The 26016-nt window shown below is 57.5% G+C and overlaps 1 protein-coding gene across 19 annotated transcripts in view; it reads left to right on the top strand.

Moving 5' to 3' along the window:
- The first annotated feature begins 5285 nt into the window (after positions 1-5285).
- KIF1A (kinesin family member 1A) overlaps positions 5286-26016 on the top strand; it is a 36073-nt gene continuing 15342 nt past the window's right edge. For 8 of the 19 annotated variants that reach the window (XM_014962992.1, XM_014962991.1, XM_014962990.1 and 5 more), the window contains exons 1-28: positions 5286-5434; positions 9100-9176; positions 9276-9455; positions 9955-10020; positions 10213-10391; positions 10739-10850; positions 11237-11314; positions 11632-11697; positions 11973-11990; positions 12306-12381; positions 12496-12574; positions 12861-13003; positions 13405-13431; positions 14759-14967; positions 15447-15526; positions 15852-15927; positions 18129-18208; positions 18492-18598; positions 19239-19322; positions 19449-19629; positions 19712-19784; positions 20036-20129; positions 20263-20411; positions 20571-20749; positions 20839-20976; positions 21895-22161; positions 25592-25710; positions 25816-25901. In XM_014962992.1, the coding sequence (XP_014818478.1) occupies positions 5329-5434; positions 9100-9176; positions 9276-9455; positions 9955-10020; positions 10213-10391; positions 10739-10850; positions 11237-11314; positions 11632-11697; positions 11973-11990; positions 12306-12381; positions 12496-12574; positions 12861-13003; positions 13405-13431; positions 14759-14967; positions 15447-15526; positions 15852-15927; positions 18129-18208; positions 18492-18598; positions 19239-19322; positions 19449-19629; positions 19712-19784; positions 20036-20129; positions 20263-20411; positions 20571-20749; positions 20839-20976; positions 21895-22161; positions 25592-25710; positions 25816-25901 (3129 nt within the window). In that variant the 5' untranslated portion in view covers positions 5286-5328. The remainder of the gene's footprint in view (positions 5435-9099; positions 9177-9275; positions 9456-9954; positions 10021-10212; positions 10392-10738; positions 10851-11236; positions 11315-11631; positions 11698-11972; positions 11991-12305; positions 12382-12495; positions 12575-12860; positions 13004-13404; positions 13432-14758; positions 14968-15446; positions 15527-15851; positions 15928-18128; positions 18209-18491; positions 18599-19238; positions 19323-19448; positions 19630-19711; positions 19785-20035; positions 20130-20262; positions 20412-20570; positions 20750-20838; positions 20977-21894; positions 22162-25591; positions 25711-25815; positions 25902-26016) is intronic. The other 11 variants (XM_014962997.1, XM_014962996.1, XM_014962993.1 and 8 more) reach the window with 7 other exon arrangements.

Genomic DNA, 26016 nt, shown 5'->3' with positions numbered 1-26016 from the left:
TCCCCCGAGGCGCGGGGGAGGGAGGGTGGGTGATGGCTGCTCGCGGGTCCCCAGCGCGGCAGGTGCCGCCCCGGCTTCCAGAAGGATCCCGCCTCTGCAGCCCCAACACCGGCCTGGGGTAGGGAGGGAGGAGATGCCATCCCTGCAGCCCGCGGGAGGGGGCACGGACCCCTTTTCACCCCGGAGGCGCCCCCACTCTTCCCGCTGGGGCTGGGCACGAAGCTGAGCCATCTTGCTCTGTCATTGTTGAGGCAGCGGTGGGTTCCCAGCTGGGGCTCTTGCCCGGGGAGGGTGGCTGGTGAAGGCGCCGCGAAGCCGAGGCTCTTGCTTGTCCTTGCTGCTGCCGACCTTGGGGGCAACTGGGCAAAGGCTGCCATGTCACTGCAGACCAGCGTCGATGGCTTGTGGCTGAAGGTTGGGGTGCTCCCAGGGTGGACAGGCTGGTGCGGAGCCCCGCGCTTGGCCGTGCTGGCTCCCAGGGAGCAGCCCTGCACCTGCCCCATTGTCTTCTTCCTCTTCCTTCTCTTCCCCCACGGGACAGCATCCCCTCCCCTGAACCCCACAGACCCCCTGTATGCTGGGCTCTCCTGCTTGTTACAATTCCACACCTCAGCTGTGGTCTTGGGGAAGTCAAGGAACCAAATGAGCATCTCCCCTGCGACCCAACAGCCGTCGTTCCGTGCCCCAGTGCCCAGAGTAGCGCCTCGGCAGGTGGCCTTGTTGGCATGGGAAGGGGGCAGCAGCCGTTTCTCCTGGGGTACCACCAGGGGTGTGGTGGGCTCCAGCCATCCCGACACACTGCCTCTGACCTCCATTTTGTCTGGCAGATAGCAGCTGGTGCTGGCAGAGATGCTGCCACCACCCCTCTGCCTCCCTGTGTTCTGGCCAGAGCTGCAGCCCCCAAACCCTGTGGGTGTCAGGACACGTTTTCGCCACTAGTATCCCTGGCTGCCCAGCACTCCTCTCCATGCACAGCTGTGCTGGTAACCCACCAGAGCTCACTGCCTTTTCCATGCGGCTTTTCCCCAGGGTGGGTTTTGGTGTGCAGAAGAGAGGATGGAGGGAATGGGTGACAGTGGGAGGTGACTTACCTTTGCAGTGGGGATAGGGAGCAAACCCTCTCATCCACGGCCTTAAATCTGCTACTTGCCAATTTAATCCCTACTGAAATTCTCAAGGAGCTGCAAACAGTGCCCCAAAGCCGTGTTCCCCACCCGGGTGGGCGGGAGGTGAAGAGGCACAGTGCCCATGATGGCACCGGGGAAGCAGGGGGCTGGATTTCAGCTGGGGATGGGTGGGAGCACCTCACCCTCCCAGTTGCTTCCCTGCCTATGGGTGCTGCTCTGGAGAAAACTGCACTGTCACAGCCCCGTGCGGGGTGGGAGGGGAGCGGGAAGCAGGCGATGGTGCCGCGTCATCTGGGCCCCGAGGGTTCTCCACTCTTCCCAGAGGGAGGGCAGGGTCCCGCGGTCCCAGGCTGAGCTGGGGGGGGCCAAAGAGGGATGCAGGGGAAGGGCTCATTAAAACAAAGCCCATCGGTGGCTGAGAGCATCATGGCTCAGGAGGCACAGCCAGACGGGACGTCCAACCTGGCCACCCAGGTGACACAGGGCTGAGCGCAGACAAAAGGAGAAACTCTCCTTGGATTTCCCTTGGTGCAGGCAGCTCTTCATCTGCCAGAGCTGCAGGCAGCCCCTGCCCCGTGCTGGGTGGCAGGAAACGGGGACACCCTGGCCGTGTTTACTCATGTTAGCATCACTGAATTCCCAGTGTCCTGCAGCACCCAGGGGACAGGCAGCACAGCATGTCCCTGAAGCATCTCTTCCCACAGTGGAAGGGTTCACTGCAGGTGGCACCTGGGGACAATGCCGCCCATCCCACTGGTCACTTCTCAGCAGTGGCAGAAGGGCTGCCAGTTGGTAGCCCTTGGACTTAAGAGAGCTCTTGCTGGCTAATCACTGCCCAATTAATCTTAGCTGATGCAGTTAATCTTTGCTCTCTAGGCCTTTCGCCCATCACTGAGGGCTGGCAGGTGTGCTGGTAGGGGTGTGCAGAGCACAGCAGGCTGCAAAGGACGTGGGGGGAAGAAATGCCCTGCAGACTTAGGGGACAGGTCAAGGGCCAGACATATCCCCCCTCCTCCCCCCCTCCCCTGGCACCACCATGGCCCCGGAGACTCTGCTGTCCTTCTTTGCTGCCTCCCTTGTGTGTGGGGTGGTGCCGGGAGGAGGCAGGGAGGGAGCAGGGAGTGGGGTTGTGGTGCTGACCTGCTCCCAGTGAAAGGCTGATAGTGGCTTATTGAATTTCTCTCGATGGTGGATTGAGCAGGCAGTGGCTGACTGTGCCCAGGCAAAGCGAGCTGGCTGGGCTCCCAACCACCCCCCTGTCTCAGCGGAGGCTCCCTGCCCCTGCCCCTGCCCCTGCCCCTGCCCTGCCTGCACAAAGCCTGCCCGCTGCAGTGCATCCCCACTCTCCGGGGGATGCTGAGCGCCTGTGGCCAGCAATGGCTGGTGGTGCTGCCATGTTCTGTGGGCTGCAGGCTGAATTCATCCCTGCGGCCGAGGCGGGAAAATAAGAGTCAGGGGAAGGAGAGAAGGCTTGGAAAGGATCTGGGGGCTGCCGGCGCTCCCCAAAGGGGCACGGCACTGCCTGGGGTCCTTGCAGCACTGTGGCAGAGATGGGACTGGAGAGCTGCAGGAGAGCAGGAGGGGAGTGGCACTTTGCGGATCAAGGAAGCTGAAGCAAGTGGATGGAGACAGAAAATGGAGCCGAGCTTGATGCTGTGCGGCAGGGAATGTCGGCAGGGAGAGGAGCTCATTCTGCTGGGCTAGGCGAGCCGGAGGGCTTGCTGGGAATATGCTGGGGTGTGGGATTAGGGAGAGAGGAAAGGTCTTGCTAGTGAGGAGGGGGCTTCTCATGGCCAATGAGGGTGGGCTGGGGGGGTAGTGGTGTGGGGCTGAGTGGGCTCTCCCAGCAGAGGAGGGCAAGCAGCCACCGACAGAGGGCACGCAGCAAGACAAGGCACCGGAAAAGTGGGACGAAGGAGAAACCCGAGCTTCTTCATGGGAAATGATAGGGCTGGAGGGGGATGTGATGGGAATGGCACAGGAGTGGGAGGGAACAAGGGCAGGGTCTGAAGCTGCCCGTGGTGGGCAGTGGTCCATGCCGGGGCTGGTGGGGTCTCTAATGGGTGTGCCGTTCTGGTGCCGATGGCTCTTGCCATGTGTTGTGCCACAAGGCAGGAGCCCAGGAACCTGACGCACCTCTTCATAGCCCTGGGAGCTGGAGAGACTGCAAAGTTGGGGGGCAGAGAGCGTGTTTGACACAGGCAGGTGTCGGGCGCTGCAGGCAGTTTAGCCTAGCAACAAGTCCATCTTCCCTGAGCACCAGCAGTGCCACTGCATGGAGCAGCTTGAGCTGATCACCTCACGAGGATGTAGCCCTTCCACCCGGGACTGTATCCCATTGTTTCAAGGAAAACCCAACTTTTTAATCCCCTTTGACAAGGAGTCCTGTTTAATTTTTCCTTTCTCCCCAATCTGAGACAGCAGCAGAGTGGGGAAGGCAAAGGCCCGTCAGTGTGCAGCAGCCCACTCGCTGGCTCAGGGACCCAATGGTGGTGTTAAATGCCCGCTTAAAATAACCAATGCTCAAGAAAGCCTAAGACCAAATGCTTGAACTCCGGAGCTGGTGGGATTTAAGGGCATAATCGCTGGCTGAACACAGTGGGAGCTCTGGAGCCATCCCAGCAGGGCAGTGAGAGGAGGGTTTGGGAACTCTTAACAGGAGATTTATCTGCCTGCTGTTGGGGATGCATGTTTGCTTCTAAAACTGGTGAAGTGTTTTTGAAAGACAGCACCGAGCTTGTAATACTTTCTGCCTGCAAATTTTTCCACTGTGCCATGAATGTACCTGCCTTTGGCCAGAGCATACATTTGTTTCCTTCCCACCCTCTTTGGAAATTAAATGGGAGCTGTCAAACCTTGGTTAGTTTTAAAGCCATCCCCTTCTTTTGGGGCACTTTCCATTCTGTGGTTTTATTTTGTTCTCTTTTTTTTTTTCCTTCCTCCTTTTCCATAAATTCAACTGTATCTTTCATTTCCACCATGGGAAAACCCGTCTCGTGTTGAAGTCCCATCCTTACTGCTCAACTTCCTTCCAGTCATGGTCTGTGTATCCAGAGCTGTGCCATTGCTCGCTCCTGATCTCTTTCCTTCCTGCTGGAAAAGACCAGGCTCAAAAAGCCTCAGGGCATTTGCAAGCACCTTTGCAGGAATCCCACAGGCAGGAACGCCAGAGGAGCTGGTGCCTGCCCGTGCTGCGGGGTGCTGAGCTCTTCTTCTGCTGGCAGGCTCAGCATGGGGAGCTAGGGAGCAAGGAATGGGCAGGAGAGTTGGAAGGCAGGAATGGAATTTATCAGGGCTAATCCTGAAGGACCTGGTGGTCCAGGGTTCCAGCATCCTTTTCTGGCCAAAACTAGTGAGGCTTAACTAGGGCTTGGGAAAGGTGGGACCAGCCGCAGAGAGTCCGAACACCAATGCTGGGTTGAGTGGCTGCTCTGAGAGGTGTTAAGGAATGGTTTGCTTTGTCTTGTGAGGTTTGTGATTAATAATATTAGCAAAAGGAGTGGAAAAATGATTGTGAGGTGGGAGCTTCAGCTGAGTGTGATCCCTACCAGCTTGTTGGCTGGTGCTGGTCTTGCTGATGCTGTGCTTCTGCTTTTGCGGGGAGCTGAATGAGAGGCAAATACCAGCAGCTGTGTTCAACAACCACCTCCTCTCTCAACACTAATGCCATAATTTTTCTCTCCACCTCCACCCAGTCCTACTGCTGGTGCAGGAGGCTTGGATGATGGGCAGGGAGGGGGTTGTGGGCTTGCTTGGAAGTGAGGGGCACCTGTTCAGTGCCACTGGCACCCCAGGATGGAAAAACCGCTCCTCAGAGGTCATGCTGATGGTGCTTATGTGGCTTTGTCCACTGTTGTGGGTGCCCACCGAGTGATGCTGAGGATGATGGAGGCTCTGGGTGCTGTCCTGGGTTAAGGGCAGGGATGCCCCCTGAGACAGAGCAGGGGATCCTGACCCAAGATACAAGGGGGAGGCAGGAGAGGCAAAATGCGGGCAGATGGGAGGATGAAACAAAATGTCATCTTGCGGGCAGAGGCAAACTGGCATTCCTGGGAGGTTTTGTTGTACAGGCTTTTTGTTCATTTTTCTGGCACAGGTGCGAGATGGAGATTGAGGTGCAGGCTTTCCTAATCCCCTTTTCTCCTCTCCTTGCAGGACAGCCATTGCTCCCTGCTAGCAGGACCCACCTCCGGCTGGCGCGATGGCGGGAGCATCTGTGAAGGTGGCAGTGCGCGTCCGGCCCTTCAACTCCCGGGAGATGAGCCGGGAATCTAAATGCATTATCCAGATGTCAGGAAGTACCACCAGTGAGTGCCGGTGTCGGGGGCAGAGGGGCTCGGGAAGACTTTGGGTGCTTCCAGGGGAGGACCGTGCATGGTCTGGCTGCAGCGGCAAGCACTAGGCTGCCAGGGTCTTTGGTGCAGATGCAATAGCACCTTGGGTTGTTTGGAGGAGGAAATCAGAGGGGAGATGTCACCTTTCCCGGGGGAAATGCAGTTCTGCTGTTGAAATGGTAGCAGGAGGATCTATGTGGCACCAAGCCCCTGGATTTCAGTGGTATTGAATGGGGCAGCATCCCTACTGGGTAGGAAGTATCAGAAGAGCTGGGAATCAGTGGTGCGTGGATGTGGGGCCAAGGGTGACCAGCCTGTGGTTGCCCGCCCAAGCATGGAAACCACGCACTGGCCCACGAGCAGCTCCTGACAGCACTGCCTGGCTGGGCACTGCACACTGTGGCACCCATCCCCACTTCTGCAGCACTTGGGGCTGCAACACCGGCAGGATGAAGGGGTGGGAGTGGGCTTTGCCAAGGGAACGTTGTGCTCTGGGAGGAGGGATGTAGCATGGGGGCTTGGGACTGCCTATCCTGTCAGGAGCCTGTCCAGCATTCGCCCTCTTTAAATGACACCTGCTGGGTGGTACTGGGTGAGGAAGGTGGCTGAATCCTTCCTCTTTGGCTCTGGAAGCCTCCAGATGGGACACCATCTAAAATAACTCCCTCCCTGCCTGCCTGGGGCTTCCTGCGTCACTGGTGGCAGCAGTGGGTGAAACACCGGCTCCAGCCACCCCCGCGGTGTGCACTGCCGGGCTGCCATGACAACCCCGGGGGGAGGGAGAGGAGGGCACCCAGGGGTGCAGAATGGCTCTGTGACCCCATCAGGCCCCTCGCTCACCTGGGGAGGAGGAATGGGGGAGTCTGTGAGGCATCGTCTGCTGGTCTCTTGTCATCTCGGCGGGGGCTCTCCCTGCCCGGTTGTGCAGTGATGCTCTGTCTGCCTGGGGTGTGGAGCTGCTCCCCTTGTGGTGGGAAAGTCTTTCTGGCCCTGACGTGGGGGTGTGGAGGGACCCTCTACTCCCCAGGCCTGGTCAAGAGCATTGGGCATCCCCTGCCTCTGCCACGGCTGTGTTTGCTCGGAGACATCTGCCCGTGCCCGTCCTGCTGCCCCCAGCCCTGCTGTCTGCACCCTCCTCCGGTCCCTCACGCCCTTGCCCACGCTGGGGGGGCCGGCAGGGCTGTGGGCAGGGGCAGTGCCCTGGCCAGCCCTTTGCTGACAGCGGGGTTTTTCTCCATGAATAGACAAAGTGTCAGCTAATCCCCTGCAGAGACCCCTGCACGTACCAGGGCGGGGGAGCTGGTTGTTCTGGCTAATGCATTAAGCCCTGTGGGGGGACAGCAGGGGCTGGGGGCTGGGGCGGAAAGGGGTCAGCCCTTTTCTGTCATCGTTCCCCCAAACTGACAGCCACCCCTCCCTTGGCTTGCTGCGTGGTGGCCGCCTGCCTGCCTGCCAACACTACTGCTTTCTTCCCCGTGGTGTCCCCTCCTCTGCATGGCTGCAGAGACCAGACCAGGCACCGACACCCCCGGCCTCTTTCCTGGCAGCTCCCATCAGGATGACGAGGAAGGGACCTTGGCTTTCATCCCGCAAGGCCATTAATATTCTCCATCCGGAGCTGTGCTTCTGCAGGCTTTAAAATACGGCGATTATTTTCTCTCCTGTGGGCCTTGTGTTTTATCTTGCTCGGTGCTTGCTCACTCACTACACTCTGCCATGCTGCTGGCTCTTCAGGGTGAAGACAAGGGTCGTGTCCAGATGTTTTTCTCCTTTCCCTTCTGTCTGTATGTCTGTCTGCTCTCCCCTCCTCCCCCTTTTCCCACCTCCTTTTTAATCCCCTTTGGCCAGAGCACAAGTTTTTTGCAGCAGCTTTGCAAAAGCCCTGGGATGCCTGGTCACAGGAGAGGAAAAAACCCACCAGCAGCATCCAGCCACGCTGGGGGTAAATAAATGGTAATTAAAGGGGTGTGGGGAGAGCGTTTCAGCTTGGGGACAGGAGACCAGCTGTTTTTGGTGTGCTCCCTTCTGTTCCATGTCCTGGTCTCTGGCCTGACAGACCAGCTGGGCAGCTGCAGCTGAGATGCCCGGAGCTGCTCGGTGCCGTCCCCGGCTGCTTCTCCACCCTGTGCACAGCGTGGGCTGGCACTAGGATGCAGAACAGCCGCCTTGTGTGGCCCCATCCTACCTGCTCCTGCTTTTGCCCCCATTGGACTGATTTTTTTTTTTCTGTGGTGTTGCTCCCATTCACTCTGGCAAGAGTTATTTCTGCAGGTCAGAGACAGACCCAAGCCGGGGGTCAGGCAGCGTGGTGGAGCTGCCAGGTGAACCCCAGGACCCTTTGGAGGTGCTCCACCCGACTTCTTGTGTGGCCTCCGCCCCTGCTTCTTTTTGCAATGGCCGCTCACATGCACTCACACCAACCAGACACCAGTAGGGCTCCTGCCCATAGCAAGAGGCAACTGAGCAGCACCCTGCCGTGATTTTGTGGTCAGGCCTAGATCCTGTCCCCCCCCTTCCCAGCCTCTGCCTGCTCGCTTTGGTGCTTTTGTGGGCAGGAATGGACAGGTCTCAGTCCAGAAGTGGCGGATCCCTCCAGGGGGATAATCTGTCGTGGCAATGGAGGAGGAATTTGGAGCAGAAAGCATCCATATCCATAACGCCACACACCAGGGCATCCAGCCCCACGGGAAACAGGCTGCGCCGTGCCTGGGGAAGGTCCCAGTTAGAATCCCAAGCAGGCACAAGCCCTGGCTGAGCACTGGCCCCAGGGCAGGGCAGGTTATGGCTTTGATGGACTGCTCTCAGCCTTGGTGCTTTATGGCCTCCTTGTCGCCGGTGGTGGCAGGGAGCAGCTGGAAGCTGTGGGCACAGGAACTGTGCTGTGCTGGCCCACAAGGTCATTTCAGTGTCACCTAACATGGCTGATGGCTGGATCTCGTGATTACCCTGCTGGTTTGGGTTTCTTCTGATGCATCTGCTATTTCAGAAAAGAACCCATAATAAATGTGCTACAGGGGCAAAAAAAAAAAAAAGGAGCAGCAAGTGAGGAAGAGAAGTGATTCAGTCTGCAATTTCCATGGCAACGTCCTTTTCAGGGGATGGGAAAAAGCAGGCTCTTGTTTCCGCTGGCAGTCTAACATGAGGCATTAATCACCCTGCTGGGGCTGGGTACCCAAAAGAAAGCACAGGGGAGGAGAGGCAGGAGCTGGCAGGGACCTGGAGGAGCCCTGATGGGGCCGTGGCTGCTCCCACCCCACAACACCAACACATGTGGCTTTGGGCATGGCCCCCCAGCTGTGGGGTGAAGGAAGGCTGTGATCTGCTGGTGTCAGTGCTGGGATCCCACAGGCAGATGACGGAGCAGGAAGGAACCTGAGGGAAGGAGCCGTTGTCCCCATACTGTGCCCACAGGATGTTTGGGCAAGGCTCTGCCCTGCTCTCGGCTGGTGCAGGCTCTGCTGGCCATGGCACCCACCTCCTCTGCTGGGACTGTTGGGGTCTGGACCCATCTGCAGAGCTGGAGGGTGCTGTGATTCAGACTGAACCCCATCACCCTTCTTCCCTTATGAATGGGATGTGGGTCGCGGGAGTACCATGGGTGGCCAGGTTGCCTCATGTTCCCATCTGTTTGCCCCTAGCTATCCTGAACCCGAAGCAGCCCAAAGAGACACCAAAAAGCTTCAGCTTTGACTATTCCTACTGGTCCCATACCACGGTAAGCAGTGGGAGGCCGAGCCCGCGTGGAGCGTTGGGCTGGGGAGAGGCAGGAGGAGCTCCTTGACAAATATCTTCTTGTCCACACTCCTCTCTGTAGCCTGCAGACATCAACTATGCATCTCAGAAGCAAGTGTACCAGGACATTGGCGAGGAGATGTTGCAACATGCCTTTGAAGGCTATAACGTCTGCATCTTTGCCTACGGGCAGACGGGTGCCGGAAAATCCTACACCATGATGGGGAAGCAGGAAAAGGACCAGCAAGGCATCATCCCGCAGGTACCACCTGGTGAAAAGCTGCCTGTTCCCCTGGTCCCAGCAGGACGCCCAAAGCAAAAGTGGAGTGGGGAGTGAAAAGGGGAGCAAGGTGGGAGCGGGATCAGGCTTTGCCAAGGTCTGCCACGGCCCCGGCGCTATGTAGAGGTGGCATGGCTCTGCCAGAGGGCAGGGGGAACAAGAAGGGTCATGCTGAGACCAGATGAGTCATGGTCTGGGTACAACGAAGCCGGTATGTGTGAGCAGCAGTAGTCCAAGCACTGAGTCGCTGCCGGCTGTGCTTGCTGAGAGCTGCTGAGTTCTGAGCCAGCAGAGTGCTGGGGGGGCTCTAGGGGTGCTGAGCCCCCCATATTAGGAGGGGGGGAGGTTCTGCCAGCTCCCCAGGAGCTGTCTCAGCACTCAGGGTCTCTGATTTTTGCTGTGAGAAGGTAGAAATCCCTGTGGCCTGGGCAGGAGTATCCTTCTGGTGGGAGACTGAGCAGCTTGATTCTTCTCTCTGCAGCTCTGCGAGGACCTCTTCTCCCGCATCAATGAGACGACGAATGACAACATGTCCTACTCCGTGGAGGTAGGCACCTCATTGCCTGCGTAGTCTAGCTCCAGCCTCCAACCTGGTTCTGCAAGCCATGCTAGTGTGCAGACCCCTCTTTGCGGGGTCCCATCCCTGGGTGTGGGGTGGGCGTGAAGGACCTGATTTTGCCTGCACACTGAGCTTCAACGTCCTGCTGGCTGCTAGCCCTGTCCATGCCCTCTGGTCTAGGTGAGCTACATGGAGATATACTGCGAGCGTGTGAGGGACCTCCTGAATCCCAAGAATAAGGGTAACCTGCGGGTGAGGGAGCATCCCCTTATGGGTCCATACGTGGAGGACCTTTCCAAGCTGGCCGTGACCTCCTACAATGACATCCAGGACCTCATGGATTCTGGCAACAAGGCCCGGTGAGTTGGGGGAGTGGAAGATGGCCGGGATTTGGAGATCTTGCAGACATCTCCAGAAGGTCCTGCTTAACTTCCTTGCTTTGCTGGTTTGGCTACTCTGCAAATGGTAGTCACACTCTGTGTGAGTGGTGGGTACCCCCCCACCTTACCTCCTTCCTGCTCTCAAAACACCCTGGACTCAGCAGGAGAAAACTTGGACTTTTACACGTCCTCCCAGAGTCCTCTCCTGTAATCTGGACTTGCCTTCCCTTCATGTACCCTGCCCTGAAATGAGCCCTGGCCGTGTTACCAGTCTCTCTAGTGTTTCCTGCAGAGTGTCATACCTCCCTGTCCTCCTCTCCCCACAGCACGGTGGCTGCCACCAACATGAATGAGACCAGCAGCCGCTCCCACGCCGTGTTCAACATCATCTTCACTCAGAAGCGGCATGACGCTGAGACGGACATCACCACTGAGAAGGTGAGAGCAGAGCCTGAGGGACGCAAGGGAACCCACATGGACCTGGGAAGGGCTTTGTGTGCTATTGACAGCACATGAGATGAGATGGTGTGGGCTGATGGAGGGTTGAAACAAGATGAAGATGGGTCCCAGACACACTCTGGGATCATGGTCCCTCAAGGGACTGGCCTCTGGACAGGATATTTGGCAGCTGGTGCCCTGCAGCCCTGCCTGCAAGGATGTTAGCTCTGCTCCTGGCCAAATCGTGACAAGGATGACCCTGCATAATCCACCTCTGCCTTCAGAGCAGTGTTGCCTTGCAAGAAGTCTTTGCTCCCTCCTTGGCTCCATGCCGGGGCCTGGTTTGCTGTGCTTGCCAGGGCTGACAGCCTCTTCTTGGCCTGCAGGTCAGCAAAATCAGCTTGGTGGACCTGGCAGGGAGCGAGCGAGCTGACTCCACCGGTGCGAAAGGCACAAGACTAAAGGTGAGAGCTGGCACAAGGTCCCTTTCTGACAGTGGGGTTGCTGTGTCCTGCCCCCTCATCCCCAGCTGTGACATCTTCTTTCCTTGCTTGGTTCCTTGCCCACTACCCTACCAAAATCCTCAATGGGGTTTTGTTTGAAAGCTGCCCAGTGCTACTTCCACGGGGATCCATGAGTCCCAACTGGGAGGTGCTGGTTACGCACTAAGACCAGCTGCTCTTTGCCCACCCCGTACTGGGACATCCCCAACATTCTGATGCCTGCTAAATGCCAACATTTAGCGCCGCTTTGAAATCTGGGCTTTTCCTCTCCCCACCAGGAAGGAGCAAACATCAACAAGTCCTTGACAACTCTGGGGAAAGTCATCTCTGCCCTAGCTGAAATGGTAGGTAGCCAGAGCACAGATGAGCGGCAACATCATGGGGGAATGAGCTCAGCTCAGCAGGGATGGGCTCAATTCTGAGGGATGGAGCATCCCGGGTCCAAGGGATGGGCAGATACATCCCAAGCTGTCCCCAGGGCTGGGATGAGCTGGGCTGGCAAGGCTGCCGTCTCCCCAGGAGACTGTGCCCTCTGCTTTCTGCCTGGGTGACAGGGAGCTGTGGTGGGTGCTGAGAAGGGGAGCAGCTCACTTAAACAGTCTCTTCACTTTCTTTGCAGGATTCGGGGCCGAATAAGGTGGGTATCCTGATCAGGCTGGGGAAGAGGGGGTTGGACCCACACCATGCTTTTCCTGGGGGCTGGCAGAACCCTCAGCATCCTCATTGCCCTCCTCACCCTGTGGCTTTCAGTACTCAGCATTAAACACCCAGCCTGGCTGAGGCAGGGCATTTCACAGTCAAGACCTGTGGAGCTGAGCAGAGCTGCCCAAGCTCATGGTGGCCAGGCAAAGCCATTCTCCTCCAAGTCCCCATGGCTCAGGACTGGCTGTCAGCTTCCCTTTGAAGCAAGCAGGCAGCCTGACAGCCCTTCCCTCCGCTCTCCATCCCCCAGAACAAAAAGAAGAAGAAGACAGATTTCATTCCCTACCGGGATTCGGTGCTGACCTGGCTCCTGCGGGAGAACCTGGGTGAGGACATGGGTGGGAGATACAGGCTCGGTGTTGGGCACAGCTGCTGAGCAGAGGGTGGTGGGTGGCTCAGGGACCTGCATCTCCCTGATGCGGGTGTATCTCTCTGGGCAGGGGGCAACTCCAGGACAGCCATGGTCGCTGCTCTCAGTCCTGCTGACATCAACTACGATGAGACCCTCAGCACCCTCAGGTAGGAAGAAGTAACCTTGTCCCTCCACAGCAGGCAAGGGTGGGGGGGTGGGAGGGGGGGCTTTGAAACCCAGGCATTGCCATGTGCTCTCCTCACCGCTGTGGCATCCCTGGCTGGGGGGGTGCTTTGGAGGGACCCTGTAACCTCAGACAAGAGGCCAAAGGATTGTCCCAGCACTGGGATCCTGCAAAGGATTGCTTGCTGGAAGGTCTTGGCAGCACTCCTGCTTGTCTAGCGGTTGGGGATTTGCCCCCTGGCCACTGCTTAGGGCTCTGCCATTCCCAAGGTATGCTGACCGTGCTAAGCAGATCCGTTGCAATGCTGTCATCAATGAGGACCCCAACAACAAGCTCATCCGGGAGCTGAAGGACGAGGTGGCACGGCTGCGTGACCTTCTCTATGCCCAGGGCCTTGGGGACATCATTGACAGTAAGTACTGCCTGGTGATCTCTGGCAGTGGCTCCAGGCAGAGGTGGGCTGGATTCCCCCCAGCTGCCCTGCATCCTGCTCTGCTGGCCGCATGGCAGCATCGTGCTGCTGAAGCGTGGCCAGATTCCTCTGGCGAGCCCCTGCGCACACATTTGCAATCCCCAGCCTGCTCAATAAGCAGGAGGAGCTACTTTACACCCAGCAGACCTCCTTCTCTCCCCTTCCACCTCCTGTCTTCAGCATCCTGCACTTGGCAGAGGTGCCGGGAAGATGTTCCCAGGGCTGCACCCGCCTGTGGCCTCTCCTCTGTGTGCTGTAGGAAATCCTACTGAGATGAACCCAATCTTGTTCTGTTCTCTCTGTCTTATCCCTGCTCCCTGCCCTCTCTCTCTCTCTCTTAGCCCATCCTGCTGCGGGAGGATCCAAATGTGTGTATTCCCTGTCACTGGTACTCTGTTGCTTCACGGCTTTGGGGAGGTGTAGGCTGTGCCCAGGGGCACCTGCGCAGCATGGGGAAGGGCTCCTGCAGCTGGCCCCTCCTGATGGAAAGGTGCTTGCCCACAGGCCAGAGAGAGGGCAAAGGGGACGTGGCAGAGGCGCTGGCACTATCCTGGGGCTCAGGATAGATTTTGGAGGGACCGGTGTCCTCCCCATCTGCTGTGCCAGGGGCCCTGTCCCCATGGGGACTCCTTCCTCCATGCTGTCATGATGTTTCCTGTCACTACTGCTGCTTCTGCTGGTGCTGGGGCTCATCAGAACTGGAGCCTGGCACTGCGCTTGGGTGGGCTGGCACAGTGCTCTCCTCATGCAGAGGTGTGTGGTGATGGCTAGGGAGTTTTTTGCCTGTGGATAAGCACTATCACCCCATTCCGCTCTGGGCCAGGCAGTGCAGCCAGGCTGTGGCAAGCCCACTGAGGAAATGGGGACCTGGCCTGTCCCCTCCTGGCTTGGTTCCCCTGGACAGAGGCGGATAGAGATAAGTGATTAACGCTGCACCCGCTAGCCTGTGCCATACCCGCCTCTGGCGCAGTGCACTAAACCCTGCAATTTTTTGGGGCTGGAGAAGCATCTCTGATACCTGGGTCCCTTTGCTGTGGGGTCCGCTGGCAGCTGATGCTCTGGGTGCCTGTAACAGGCATGTTGCCACCCTGCCCTCACTTTGCTCTCGCTCTGGCTGCCCAGCTGCAGTGCTGCTCCAGCGGGCCAGGGGCATGGGCTCTGCCAGTGAGGGGATGGCATGGCTCCTCCTGCTTCATCCTCTCAACCCCTCTGTAGGGTGGAGGGCCACCGCCTCTCCTCTTCTCTTCTCATTCTCTGCTCCCAGATCCAGCTAATCTGGGGCAGCCGGGCAGGGAAAACCACCCTGGTCTGTTGGTGGGGGAGGATGGTTGATCGCAGACCTGATGGCTGCAGGACCTTGTGTTGCAAAAAAGCGTCCCTGGGAGCCTAGAAAGGCTACAGGGCTATTCCTGCAGCTGCTTTCCAAAACAGCCTTGTGTTTCTTGGGGGCTGCCTGGGTCGGGTGAGAGATGTGTGTGCCCTTGCCCTGCTGCTGCTTGCACCGCTGTGCTGTCACCTGTGCCCTTTTTCCTTGCAATTCCTGGCTTTCTTCTTGCTATACCTGGCCACTCTTTTTTTTTCTTTTTTTTTTCTTTTTTTTTTCCCAACAGCTTTTCTTGTCTCTGTCTTTCTCTTTCTCTCTCTCTTCCTGTCCGTGTATCTTTCCCTGGCCCATCCCTCCTTCCCCACTCATAGATGTGTCCGACTTTGAGAACAATAATGATGCTAGAGGGGCAGAGCTGAGTCACCGCCATGACAATCTCTCCACAGTGACCAACGCCATCGCTGGGATCAGCCCCTCTTCCTCCCTGTCAGCCTTGTCCAGCCGCGCTGCCTCCGTCGCCAGCCTCCACGAGCGCATCATGTTTGCTCCGGGCAGCGAAGAGGCAATCGAAAGGCTGAAGGTAAGAGGCCAGTGCCTGACAGGATGGAGGGCTCAGCTGAACGCTCTTGCACTGAAGCTTGCAGAAAGGGCTTGCTAATTTCTGGATACTCATTATGGATGATGCTCATGGGAAGCGATGCTCGGTTGTGCTCTCACAGAGCGGACAGACCCAGCGCTGCCCAGTGCTCTGGACTGCTGGATGGGAAAGGGTTTGGCATGGAAGGGTCCACCTAGTGCTGCTGTCCTCCCCGAGGGGTGAGTGCTGCCCTTGCCCTGTGGGACAGGCTCAGCATGGTGCAGGAGAGGGCTGGCAGCAAGGGGATGGAGAGGCTGGTCTTTGTGTCTCGCTCTTTGAAGATGGGCATGACAGAAAGATGTGGGTGAAATGCTGCTGTGGCTCATTTAAACCAGCCTGAAACTGGGACCAGTGTTCCGCTGTGGCACGCTGCGCAGAGAGGGCAGGACGCTCTAACCCCCTGCTAACCCTGCACTTGCCAGGAAACAGAGAAGATCATCGCCGAGCTGAATGAGACGTGGGAGGAGAAGCTGCGGAGGACAGAAGCAATCCGCATGGAAAGGTGGGTTGGGATGGGATGGGACGAGGTGGGGTTCTCCAGGTATCTCCCCTTGTCTGCACTTTGCCTGTTCAGTTCTTGGGGGCAGCAGAGCAATTTGACCATCCAGCCATACCCTGGCTGCCCCCCAGGCACCCCAGGGACCACCACGTTAGTCTGCACAGATGTGGTCTGCTCTAAGAAACCCTTCTGAGGCATGGAAAGGAAGCCCTACAGCTGTGGTCTGCGGGGTAAACCTGTGGGCTCAGCTCCCACCCTGGGCTTGTCTAGTGCCAGCTCCAGGGGCTCGTGGGGCTTTGACAAGCTCTTCTTTCCCTTGCTCTTTCAGGGAAGCGTTGCTGGCTGAAATGGGGGTGGCCATGAGGGAGGATGGAGGCACCTTGGGTGTTTTCTCTCCTAAAAAGGTAGGACCATCTTATTCTTTTCTTCCTGGCAATCGAGGGCTGGTTTGCACCCCTGCAGCTCCCTTCCCACCTACCCTATTGCTGCCAGCCAGCCCCAAATATTGGACTAGCCTTTTTTTTGGCCCTGAAACCTACAGGGAAAATTGCAGTGTTGACCTAGCTGGTCATTGATGTGACCACATGGCTAAACGTTCAGCCCCTGTTGCCTGGGTGTTGTCCCCTTTCAGGTGGGGCTTCACTGATGATCACCATGTCGGACTTCAGTGTCAGCTTATAAAAATCTGTACTTTGGGGTGTTTGAGATTTGCTGCCCCTGAAACCAGCAAGTCCTTGCTGAGAAATGTGGGTGCAGAAATATTCCATACTCTTTATTGCTTGTAGTATCCTGGAAAGAATTTTCTAAGCAAATACTGACTGTGCCCCAGAGAGTTTGTGTGCCAGCAGACCCTGCCAAGCATCAGTCATTGCCCCTCACTCGGCTGTATAACCATAGTGGTAGCAACACCCAGTTTACAGCCCCAACCCTGTGAAGCCCTCAGAGCAACACGGGCTGGTGAGGTGCGGGCATGTTCTGGTAGGACCAGGGTACTCTTGCTTGGCTCTCCCACTACACCAAAGGATGGCCTGAGACCTGCGCTGGCAACCAATGCTGGTTGGCTTGGCCAAACGCCTTAGTAGGTGTGTGTGTCCCCAGCTGAGGCAGTGACACTCAGTGATGAAGGCTTTGGAACCTTCCCCTTGCATGCCTTGGTGTAGTTCTAAAGACAAATTTCTACACTGTTGTCTTTGTTTCTCATTCTTGTCTCAGCTGCTGCCTGTTAGGACCCCAGACCTTTGTGTAGAAAGCATGGGGGTTTATTCCCCGAAGCAGGTTGGTCTTGGAGGTGGAGCATGGCTGTGGTAGTCTTGGTGCCTCCTTGCTCTTTAACTATCCGACGGGTGGAAACTCCTCTGACTTCTCCAGTGGCTGGCGAGGAAAGTTAGCATCGATAGCGTGCAAAACCACATTTCGTTAAGGGCAAAGCAGGGCAGGACTTTGTTGTCTTGCTGTATACCAGTGCTGGGGTGGTTATGTCTCTAAGAAGCTCAGTGTAATTGTAGAGCATCTGACATTCTAATAGCCAGCCTTGCAAATCTGGAGAAAAACTGCAAGCTGAAGGAGCCTCAGACCCCAGTGCTACGTGTCTGCCCAGAGGAGCCTGAGGTTAAATGTTTCAGCCAACTTATTCCTAGCAGCCATCATGGAGAAGAACCTGTGTTTCCCTTGACCTTCATCTCTCCTGCACTATTTGGAGTGAGTCTTCGTTCAGCCAGGGATTATAGCACTGTCGTGATGGGGAATCCTCTGCATACCAAGTGTCAGTGGGCTGATATTTCTTACAGTCTCTATTCTTATTTCTGGGAAACTCAGAACTTCACCTACTGATACTCCTGGGACTTTGCCTGTTGCCTCAAGGTGCAACCACAGCAGCTTGTGATGGGGTGAGGTAAGCTAGCTGCAGCTGGAGAGGTCTATGCCAGCGGGAGGAACTTCCCTCTCATCAAGAACAAAGTGGTTTGTGACCCAGGGGAAAAAAGTGATGGGAGGGAACTGTTAGGAAGGAGAACAGAGAGTGAAATTGAGTCTGGAGATACAGCTTCAGGTCTCCAGTACTTTTGGTTGAACCTCTAGTTTGGTACCTTTTAGGTGCTTCATCTATCCTTGTACTGTCAGTGGAGGAAAATGTGCATTTTTAGTTGCTCTCATCCTAAACCAGATGCTGCATGGGACATGTCTCTGCCTCAGCTACACTGTCCACAGTGGAGCTGGGTGCTATGGTGAGGCAAGGGCCCATGGATGTGCAGTGCAGGTGAGCAGGGTCCTGCAGGAGATGTATGCCCTATCATGGCAAGTGTTGGGCCTGTTTGGTACATGAATTTTCAAAGGCAGCTGGAAGAAAGGTCTCCAGGGCTCAGCTCTTTGAGGAGAAAAGCAAGGAGGCGTGTGGAAGCAGGTTATCCTCATCCCAGCTGCATGGTTCTCTGCAGTCCCCCCTTGAAAAGTACTTGGCTGGGCATGTTGTCTGGGAGCTATGGAGGGCAGGAGAGCCCATCCATGTGCAGGGGGACAGCCTGAGGTGCTGCTGAGTTCCCAGCTCCCTCGGGAGCATCCCTCAGCGCAGGAAGGCGCACCGAGGTGACTCCTGGTTTGTCTCTCCCAGACACCCCACTTGGTCAACCTGAACGAGGACCCGCTTATGTCTGAGTGTCTTCTCTACTACATCAAGGATGGGATAACAAGGTGAGGGTCAGGTCCCACAGAGCAGTGGGAACCTAGCTAATACCTCAGTGCCCAACTTGCCTGGGTGGGCAGCAGGGTGACAGCTGTCCCCAGGCTGGGTACCATTTCCAGGGCAACCCCAAAGTGCCATAGCCTCATGGGGAAAAACGTATTTGCCTGGGTATCTCACTAGAAATGTTGGTCTAGCGACAAGGGCTGCTCCTGTCAGCCCCAAGGATGGTTTTGGGGGAGACTCAGGGAGGGGCTGCTTTGATGAAGGATCAACCTGGGTTTCCCCTGACAGGGTTGGCCGAGAAGATGCAGAGAAGAGGCAGGACATCGTTCTCAGTGGGCACTTCATTAAGGAAGAGCACTGCCTTTTCCGCAGTGACACCAAAACTGGCGGTGAAGGTATTCCCTGTCTGGAGGGGCTCCACCTCCCCAGAGACTCAGTCCCTCTGCACGTCCCCAGCACCTGCCCCTGGCTGGGGTCCTGCCCTCCTCAGACTGGTGGCATTCTCTCACGTGGCTGAGGCCTCTCTGTGCTTCCAGATAGAGCTACTGCCCTCACCTGTCTGGGATGGAAACCCCTGCAAAGCTCATGGAAGTTGCCACAGTGGGGCAATCCAGGGAGATCATGGTGGGAGGGAAGAGCAGACCATTCTCCTGCCTAAGATGTGTAGCAGAGCCCACCCCAGACGTGGAGCAGAGCCCACCCTGCAAAACAACAGGAACTTGGGGGTGAAAGGGCTTTGGGAGATGAGCCTGGAGATGCATGCTGGAGGCTCTGATCTCCTCTCATGTCCAGTCTCCAGCTGCTTTTAGCCCTTGGGAATGCTCTGATTAACATGAGGTTGTCTGAGCCCCATTGGTTGCCCAGAATGTGGGTGCTGCCAGTGGGTACCCCATGGTCTCCCACTCTGCACCTGGGGTGCTGGCTGGAGCAGCTGTCCCTTTCTGATGCTGCAGGAGCATCAGAGGAGGAGATGCAGGATTTATCCCTCTGCTTCCACCTTACCTTCTCTCTCTCCCTCTCTCGCTGTCCCTGCAGTAATAGTGACCCTAGAGCCCTGTGAAGGTGCCGACACCTACGTGAATGGCAAAAAGGTGACGGAGCCCAGCATCCTGCGCTCAGGTGGGTGCCCAGAGCCAGCACACCAGCGCTGCTCTAACCCACCTGCCCACCATCCCACAGGGGCCATGCACGTTGTCCCACATTAAACCCACACCCTTTCCCCCTGCCCTGCGTGCATCCCTGTAGGAAATCGCATCATTATGGGCAAGAGCCACGTCTTCCGCTTCAACCACCCCGAGCAGGCTCGGCAGGAGCGGGAGCGGACTCCATGTGCCGAGACCCCTGCTGAGCCCGTGGACTGGGCTTTCGCCCAAAGAGAGCTGCTGGAGAAGCAGGGCATTGACATGAAGCAGGAAATGGAGCAACGGTGAGGGCACAGGGGCTGGGGCAATGGGGAGTTGAATAGTTACCTCCAGGTTGGTCATCCTCTCCTTTCCCATTCCTCCCAGGCTCCAGGAATTGGAGGACCAGTACCGGCGGGAGCGGGAGGAGGCAAATTACCTTCTAGAGCAGCAGAGGCTGGTAGGTGGGCAGGACCTGGCTCCTTCTCAGGCTGCCCAGGCATGACTGAGTTCTGGTAGATGTTTGCTTCAGGTGGCTCTGTGTGTCCTAAAAGCAAGGGCGAATGTGTCATTCCTGGGATTGTCCTCATAAACATGGATGCAGAGGAGGGAGGAGGCTGGGTTCCTACGGAGGGAGAGAAGTGCTACATGGCAGCATGAAGGAAGGTCACACCTTGTGGGTTGCATCATTCCTCTCCCTGCTTCCCCCAGGACTATGAGAGCAAATTGGAGGCTTTGCAGAAGCAGATGGACTCTAGGTATTACCCTGAGGCAAATGAGGAAGAGGAAGAACCTGAGGATGAAGGTAGGGGCTGGGTATCACCACAAAGTTTTGATGTTCTCTGCGGAAGCAAGAAGAGTGGACTGTGACATTAGCACCTCTGTGCTAATGTCGTCCTTCCTAGTAGTGCAATGATTGTCCCTCCATGTCCCCACAGTGCAGTGGACAGAGAGAGAGTTCGAGCTGGCCCTCTGGGCCTTTAGGAAGTGGAAATGGTACCAGTTCACCTCCCTCCGTGACTTGCTCTGGGGCAATGCCATCTTCCTCAAGGAAGCCAATGCCATCAGCGTGGAGCTGAAGAAGAAGGTGGGTGCCTGGGGCTCCTCTCTGGCTTGCTGTGGCACCCATGGCAGAGGCCACAAGTGTGGGGAGCCAGGGAAATGCCGAGGAGGGGGACACGGAAGGCACCACATGGAGCTCGTTGTCCTCCCAGGCAGCTCACCGGCCCTCTCTGCCCCTCTCCAGGTACAGTTCCAGTTCGTGCTCCTCACTGACACGCTGTACTCACCTCTCCCTCCTGACCTGCTGCCTCCTGATGCCGCCAAAGACCGGGAGAAGCGGCCATTCCCTCGGACCATTGTGGCCGTAGAGGTGCAGGACCAGAAGAATGGGGCAACGCATTACTGGACCCTGGAGAAGCTGAGGTGGGCAAATGATGCCTGTGCTGGGGAGGGCTTCACTGGCCTCAGCCCACTTCCTCACCATGACCTGCTGTGGTGCCCTCTGCCTGCAGGCAACGCCTGGACCTCATGCGTGAAATGTACGACCGTGCAGCGGAAGTGCCTTCTAGTGTCATTGAGGACTGCGACAACGTGGTGACTGGTGGAGATCCTTTCTATGACCGCTTCCCCTGGTTCAGGCTGGTCGGCAGGTGAGTGCTTCCGTTCCTTCTAAGCGTGGCTGGGACCTGCAGGCAGCCCTGCGGGAGGAGGCGCCGCTGGCTCTGCCCTCCCCTGGGGCCGTGCCGTGGGGGGATGCGCTGTTTTCCCCAGTGCCGGTCAGGGCCCGTCTTGCCTGTGATGGCTGTCCTCGGCATTGGCTGCCAGGACCCTGAGGGACCTGCAAGCCACTGGCAACACTCCTGCTGCCTGCCGTAACACAGTGCTGTGAGGCATGGGCTCTTGGCTTGCCGCTGGTGGGAGGCAGGGGGCTGTGGCTCTCCAGCAGGCCGAGAGCCTGTGCCATCGCCACCTCTGCCCCAGTGGGCACACGTCCACGTGCACACGTTGGTGTCTGAGCATCTGTCTGTATGGTATGTGCCGCGGGTGTCTGTGCTCTTCCTGCACGCCGTCTAGAAGGGTGCATTGCCAATGACAAGGATGGGCCACCCTGGAGAAAGGGTCTGCCCCGGTGGGCAGAGGGAGCAGGGGGATGAGCCGCATGGCCTGACCAACCGCACTTGCTGTGGAGGCACCCCCCATGCCACGGCATGTGGAAAGATTCCCTTCAGCAGCGGGGGTGATGGCAAGCCTCATGCCACCCGCTCCGTCCCTGTGTTGCCCATAAAGCCATCAAGGGGAAGCCCCACCATTTACACCAGTTCCTTGGGTCGCTCTTTTCTCTGCCCTTTATAGCTGACAGCTGTTAGTGGCTTGCTTTAGAGATGCACTGGACGGGCAGGTCTTTATTTCCCAACGTCCCTTGGTTTAAGCAGAAAAAAAAAACCTACCCCAAAATCCAACTGAGAAAAAATACAACCAAACAAAAAAGCACAAAGTTCCTATTCTTGCTCTCTCTTTTAGGAACAGCTGGTGTTAACCTGTCTTCTATCTTGTTGTACTAACCTTAGTTCAGATATCTCTGGCTGCAACAGCTCTCCTCTTTTCAACACATGCATGAGCGAGCGCATGGCTGATCTCACCCCCTCCCCTACCTTCTCGAACCCCGACTCCGACATCACCGAGCCTGCTGACGAGCAGCACCAGGGGCAGGAGGAGGAGGAGGAGGAGGAGGAGGAGGCGGAGGACCTGGAGGAAGACATCTTTCCGGAGTGCCCGCTGTGTGATGGCCAGGATCCATTTTACGACCGCTCCCCCCTGTTCAGTTTAGTAGGAAGGTTGGTGAGGTTTTAGGAGAGCATGCCGGGAAGGAACTAGCTCTTTCGCATGAGGGAACTGCTTTTGGACATGACTCCCACCTCCTGGGCATCCCGGAGGCGCAGGGGTGGCCGGTCAGCTGGGATTGCCACCTAGCCTGGGGCACCCAGCAGGGCGGCGAGGTGCCTACCAAGGTAGGCCTGTGATGAGCACAGCAGTGGTAGGGGATAGTGGGGGAAGGCAGATGGCACCAGCTCCGCTGGAGACCCTTTAGGCAGGTCCCTCTTTGGGGCGGCCCCCAAAAAGCAGAGCTCTGCTCCATCTCCGGCACCAAAGGAGCTGGGGGAGCTGCATGGGGGCCTCGGTCCTGCGCGTTTCTGTCCCAGGAAGGGCCACCTCCCACTGGACTAGGGGTAAGCCTGCAGTGCTGCTGGCTGGGAACGTGCAGGCAGTTCAAAGCTTTGTGTGCCTCTGGCATCAGCGTGGCCATCCCGGCTGCATCAGTCAGTATGAACCCCCCTGGACATGGAGACTTGGATGTCCCCATGTGTTGAGGGGACGAATCTGAGGGCAAGCCAGGTGCAGGAGGGAAAGGAGGGCTCGGTGAAAAGGGGCATTTTCTCTTGCTGCCTGTGCCAGTCTTGGGGAGATTCCTGCCAGCTTGGCACAGGAGATTTGCAGGGGTGCTGCAGGGACCTAGTTTGCAGCCTCCAACTCCTCCTCAGCTCCAGCCGAGGACAAGAGTTTTGATTTCTCACACCTTTTGGCGAGGAATGCCCCCTGGTCTCCATCAGTCTTGGCCTGGAGAAACCCACCAGCTGCTGCAAAACTGGCTGTGCTGCCAAACCCGGTCACAATCTGCCCATCCCCAAAATGGGAGGAGGTACTCCCACCTCTGGGGTTTTCCTAAGGGAACTTGTGCCCGGAGCTGGTCCCGGAGCCTGTGCCCCAGGCAGGAGCCAGAGAGGCTCATGACGGTGAACCTCTCCCCACTGGGGCTGCCCCGGTTGGAGCTGGAGCTCCTCTTCCTCGGTGTGCTAAAGCCAGGCTTACCCCTGCCAGTCAGGTTGTGGGCAGCGAGGTGGGGAGGAAGGGAACCGGTGCAGGCAGAGAGGGCAGAGGTGGGATAAGAGTCCTGCAGCCTCAGACCGAAAGAGCTGGGTTCTTCCCCACTTTTTTTTTTTTTTTTCCTCATTTAAAAACAAAAGAAAAACAAAACGAAACACAAAAACCAAAAAACCCCCACAAAAACAAAACAAAAAACGTCAAAAAATACCCCTAAAACTCTTGGGGACACCTCAAAAAACCAAACAAGGCCCTGCGGCAGCGGCCCTGCTCCATGCCAGGGGCACATTCCCTGGAGCTTAGTGCCTTCCGACTTCTTTTGAGTCTGCTCTGGGTTTGGCTCCCTGCACAGCAGCTCTGCTGGCCACATTTCTTGTGAAGTGTGCTTGGATTGGTTTATGATTGGATCCTTGTCTTTGATTTTTTTTTCCCTTTCTTTCTTTTTTTTTTCTTTTAGGTTTGGTTTTTTTTTCAGTTTTTTGGGTTTTTCTTTTTTTAGCTGCTGGCTCTCTCTCTCCAAAGCTTTAGCAAAAATTGGGGTTCTTTCACTTTCATCTTCCTTTGGAAAGGCTTTTCTTTGGTCTGAGCATGCCATCTTTGCACCTCACCAATCTTGTGGTTAGTGTCCCTGCCCTCCTTCCTCTAGTGACACACTTGTCCCCCTCCTCCCTGCCCGCCCTGCCCTCCCTCCCCTTCTTTCCTCCCCTCTCCCCCTCCGACTTCAACACCAGCTGCCCTGTGATTTTGAGCAGGTGGGCGCACCCAGATCCCTGCACTTTTGAGACCTTCCTGTGGTCACAGGGCACCACCCCAGGCATGCGGTCCTGCCAGGAAGCCCTGGCATGGTCCAGCCACTTGTCCCTGGTGGCCTCTGAGAAGAGATGGGGTGACGTGGGCCCAGCAGATGGTGATGAGGCATCACCTTTACTTCCACAACTTGGGTCCTTAGAGATGCATTGGGTGGAAAAAGCCTCAAGCAGCGGTTGGAGGTCAATGGGGGTCACCAGAGCAGGGGGAACCTCTGGACTTTAAGGCTCAGGCTGCAAGTGCGGGGCTAGGGCCTCCTGCAAGAGCCCTCTGGCCACTTTCGGGTGCCATTGGATGTCTGCAAAGATGCCTGCGAGGTTGGGACATCATGAGCAGCACTGTCAGCCACAACCCTCATGAGAGCCTCCTAAAGCAGAATTGTCCTGGCCAGTCCCAGCACTACGCCCCACGACACCTGAAGACACTGCATATCAAGATGCTGGTGCGCACCCTGGGGAGGGGTGGCAGGCACCCCAGACCCCCTCTTGCTGGGAGCAGTGCTGCCCTGCAGGCAAGGGCAGTTCGAACCGCTTGGCAGGGAGCTTGGTGCCAAAGGCTCTGGAGGTGTCTTGTGACTGCGGAGGGCACAGTGTGCCACCATCGCCAGAGTGCCAAGAGGACCGTTGAACAGTGACCCAGCTGGCAGCGAGGTTGAGGAAGGCAGCAAGAGGAGACAAAACACTTGAGAAACAGGGACCTGCGGTCTGGCATGAGGTGCCAGCAGAGACATGGTGTGGCCATCACTTTGAACTCTGGCATGGCACCTTGCCATGGCAGTATTGGCAAGCTGGACACTGCTGAGGAGGGCGGGGAGGCTCCAACCTGCCATATGGGGAGCAGGCAGCTCTTTCCTCACCCACAGGGAAAAGTCAGCCGTGCCATCCCTGTGGTGTGCTGTTGGGCAGCCTGGGACCCTGGAGCCATGCATGCAAAGGGATGTGGCAGGGGGACACATGCTGCCAGCCACACCATGCAGCCTCCCACCCAGCCGGGCAAAGGCCACCCCTAGCTACCAGTAGTCCTGCGGCACCGCAGTAAGTGCCGGGGCCAGGACCCCCTAAGCAGGTTCATCTCTGGAGGCTTCTGGCCTCCAACCAGGACCTCCTCCTCTCCCCTCCTTTGCTCCTGTTGGCCTCTACCTCCCTCGTCACCCTCCTTTCCCCCCTGCCTTGCCCCTGTCTCCCCCACGGTTACTCTGCAGCCACCCCCAAGTCGTGTTGCAGCACCTCCTGCCCTAGTCCTCCGGCTCTCCGCCGCAGAGAAGGTCCTCTTCCCTCCCAGCTTCACAGTGGCACCAGCGCAACCCCCCTCCCTGCCCGCCACGGAGGTGACAGCTGGAGAGGTATGCGAGCCCCTTCTGCTTCATGGTGCTGCCTGCCCGCTGCCCGCTCCCTGCCCCTCTCGGCTGGCTCTGGCTGCCTTCTTTTTAGTTTTGCTTTGCAGCGCCGCGGTAGCGCCGTGAGCAGTGACCTGGGATCCCGGCCACCACCGGCCGCGCCACCCGCGCCTGGGGACCTGCGGGTGGGAGCAGTGACCGCTCTCCCCCTGTGTTGTATGTGTCCCCCCCTTCTCCGGCAGGGCCTTCGTCTACCTGAGCAACCTCCTCTACCCTGTGCCCCTGGTCCACCGCGTGGCCATCGTCAGCGAGAAGGGTGAGGTGAAGGGCTTCCTGCGCGTGGCTGTCCAGGCCATCTCAGGTAGGAGGGGGACACCCCCACCCCCACCCAAATGCGCCCCTTGCATTCCCTGTGGCCCCCGTCCCAGCTCACCCCCGTGCCAGCTCACGCCCGTGCCTCCTCCAGCGGATGAGGAAGCCCCCGACTACGGCTCTGGTGTGCGGCAGTCAGGGACAGCCAAGATATCCTTTGATGATCAGCACTTTGAGAAGGTATGGTGGTGGACAGCTCTTGCCTGGGGACCACAAACTGCTACCTGCCACGGTGATGCTCCCCCACGGGGACCACCAGGCTCCCAGAGGTGCAGGCATCACACTGAAGGGACCA

Source organism: Calidris pugnax, unplaced genomic scaffold (assembly GCF_001431845.1).
Source record: "Calidris pugnax isolate Ruff unplaced genomic scaffold, ASM143184v1 scaffold1156, whole genome shotgun sequence".
Lineage (NCBI taxonomy): Eukaryota > Metazoa > Chordata > Aves > Charadriiformes > Scolopacidae > Calidris > Calidris pugnax.
Note: the sequence above shows the minus strand (reverse complement) of the source record. Positions and strands in the feature narration are given on the sequence as shown.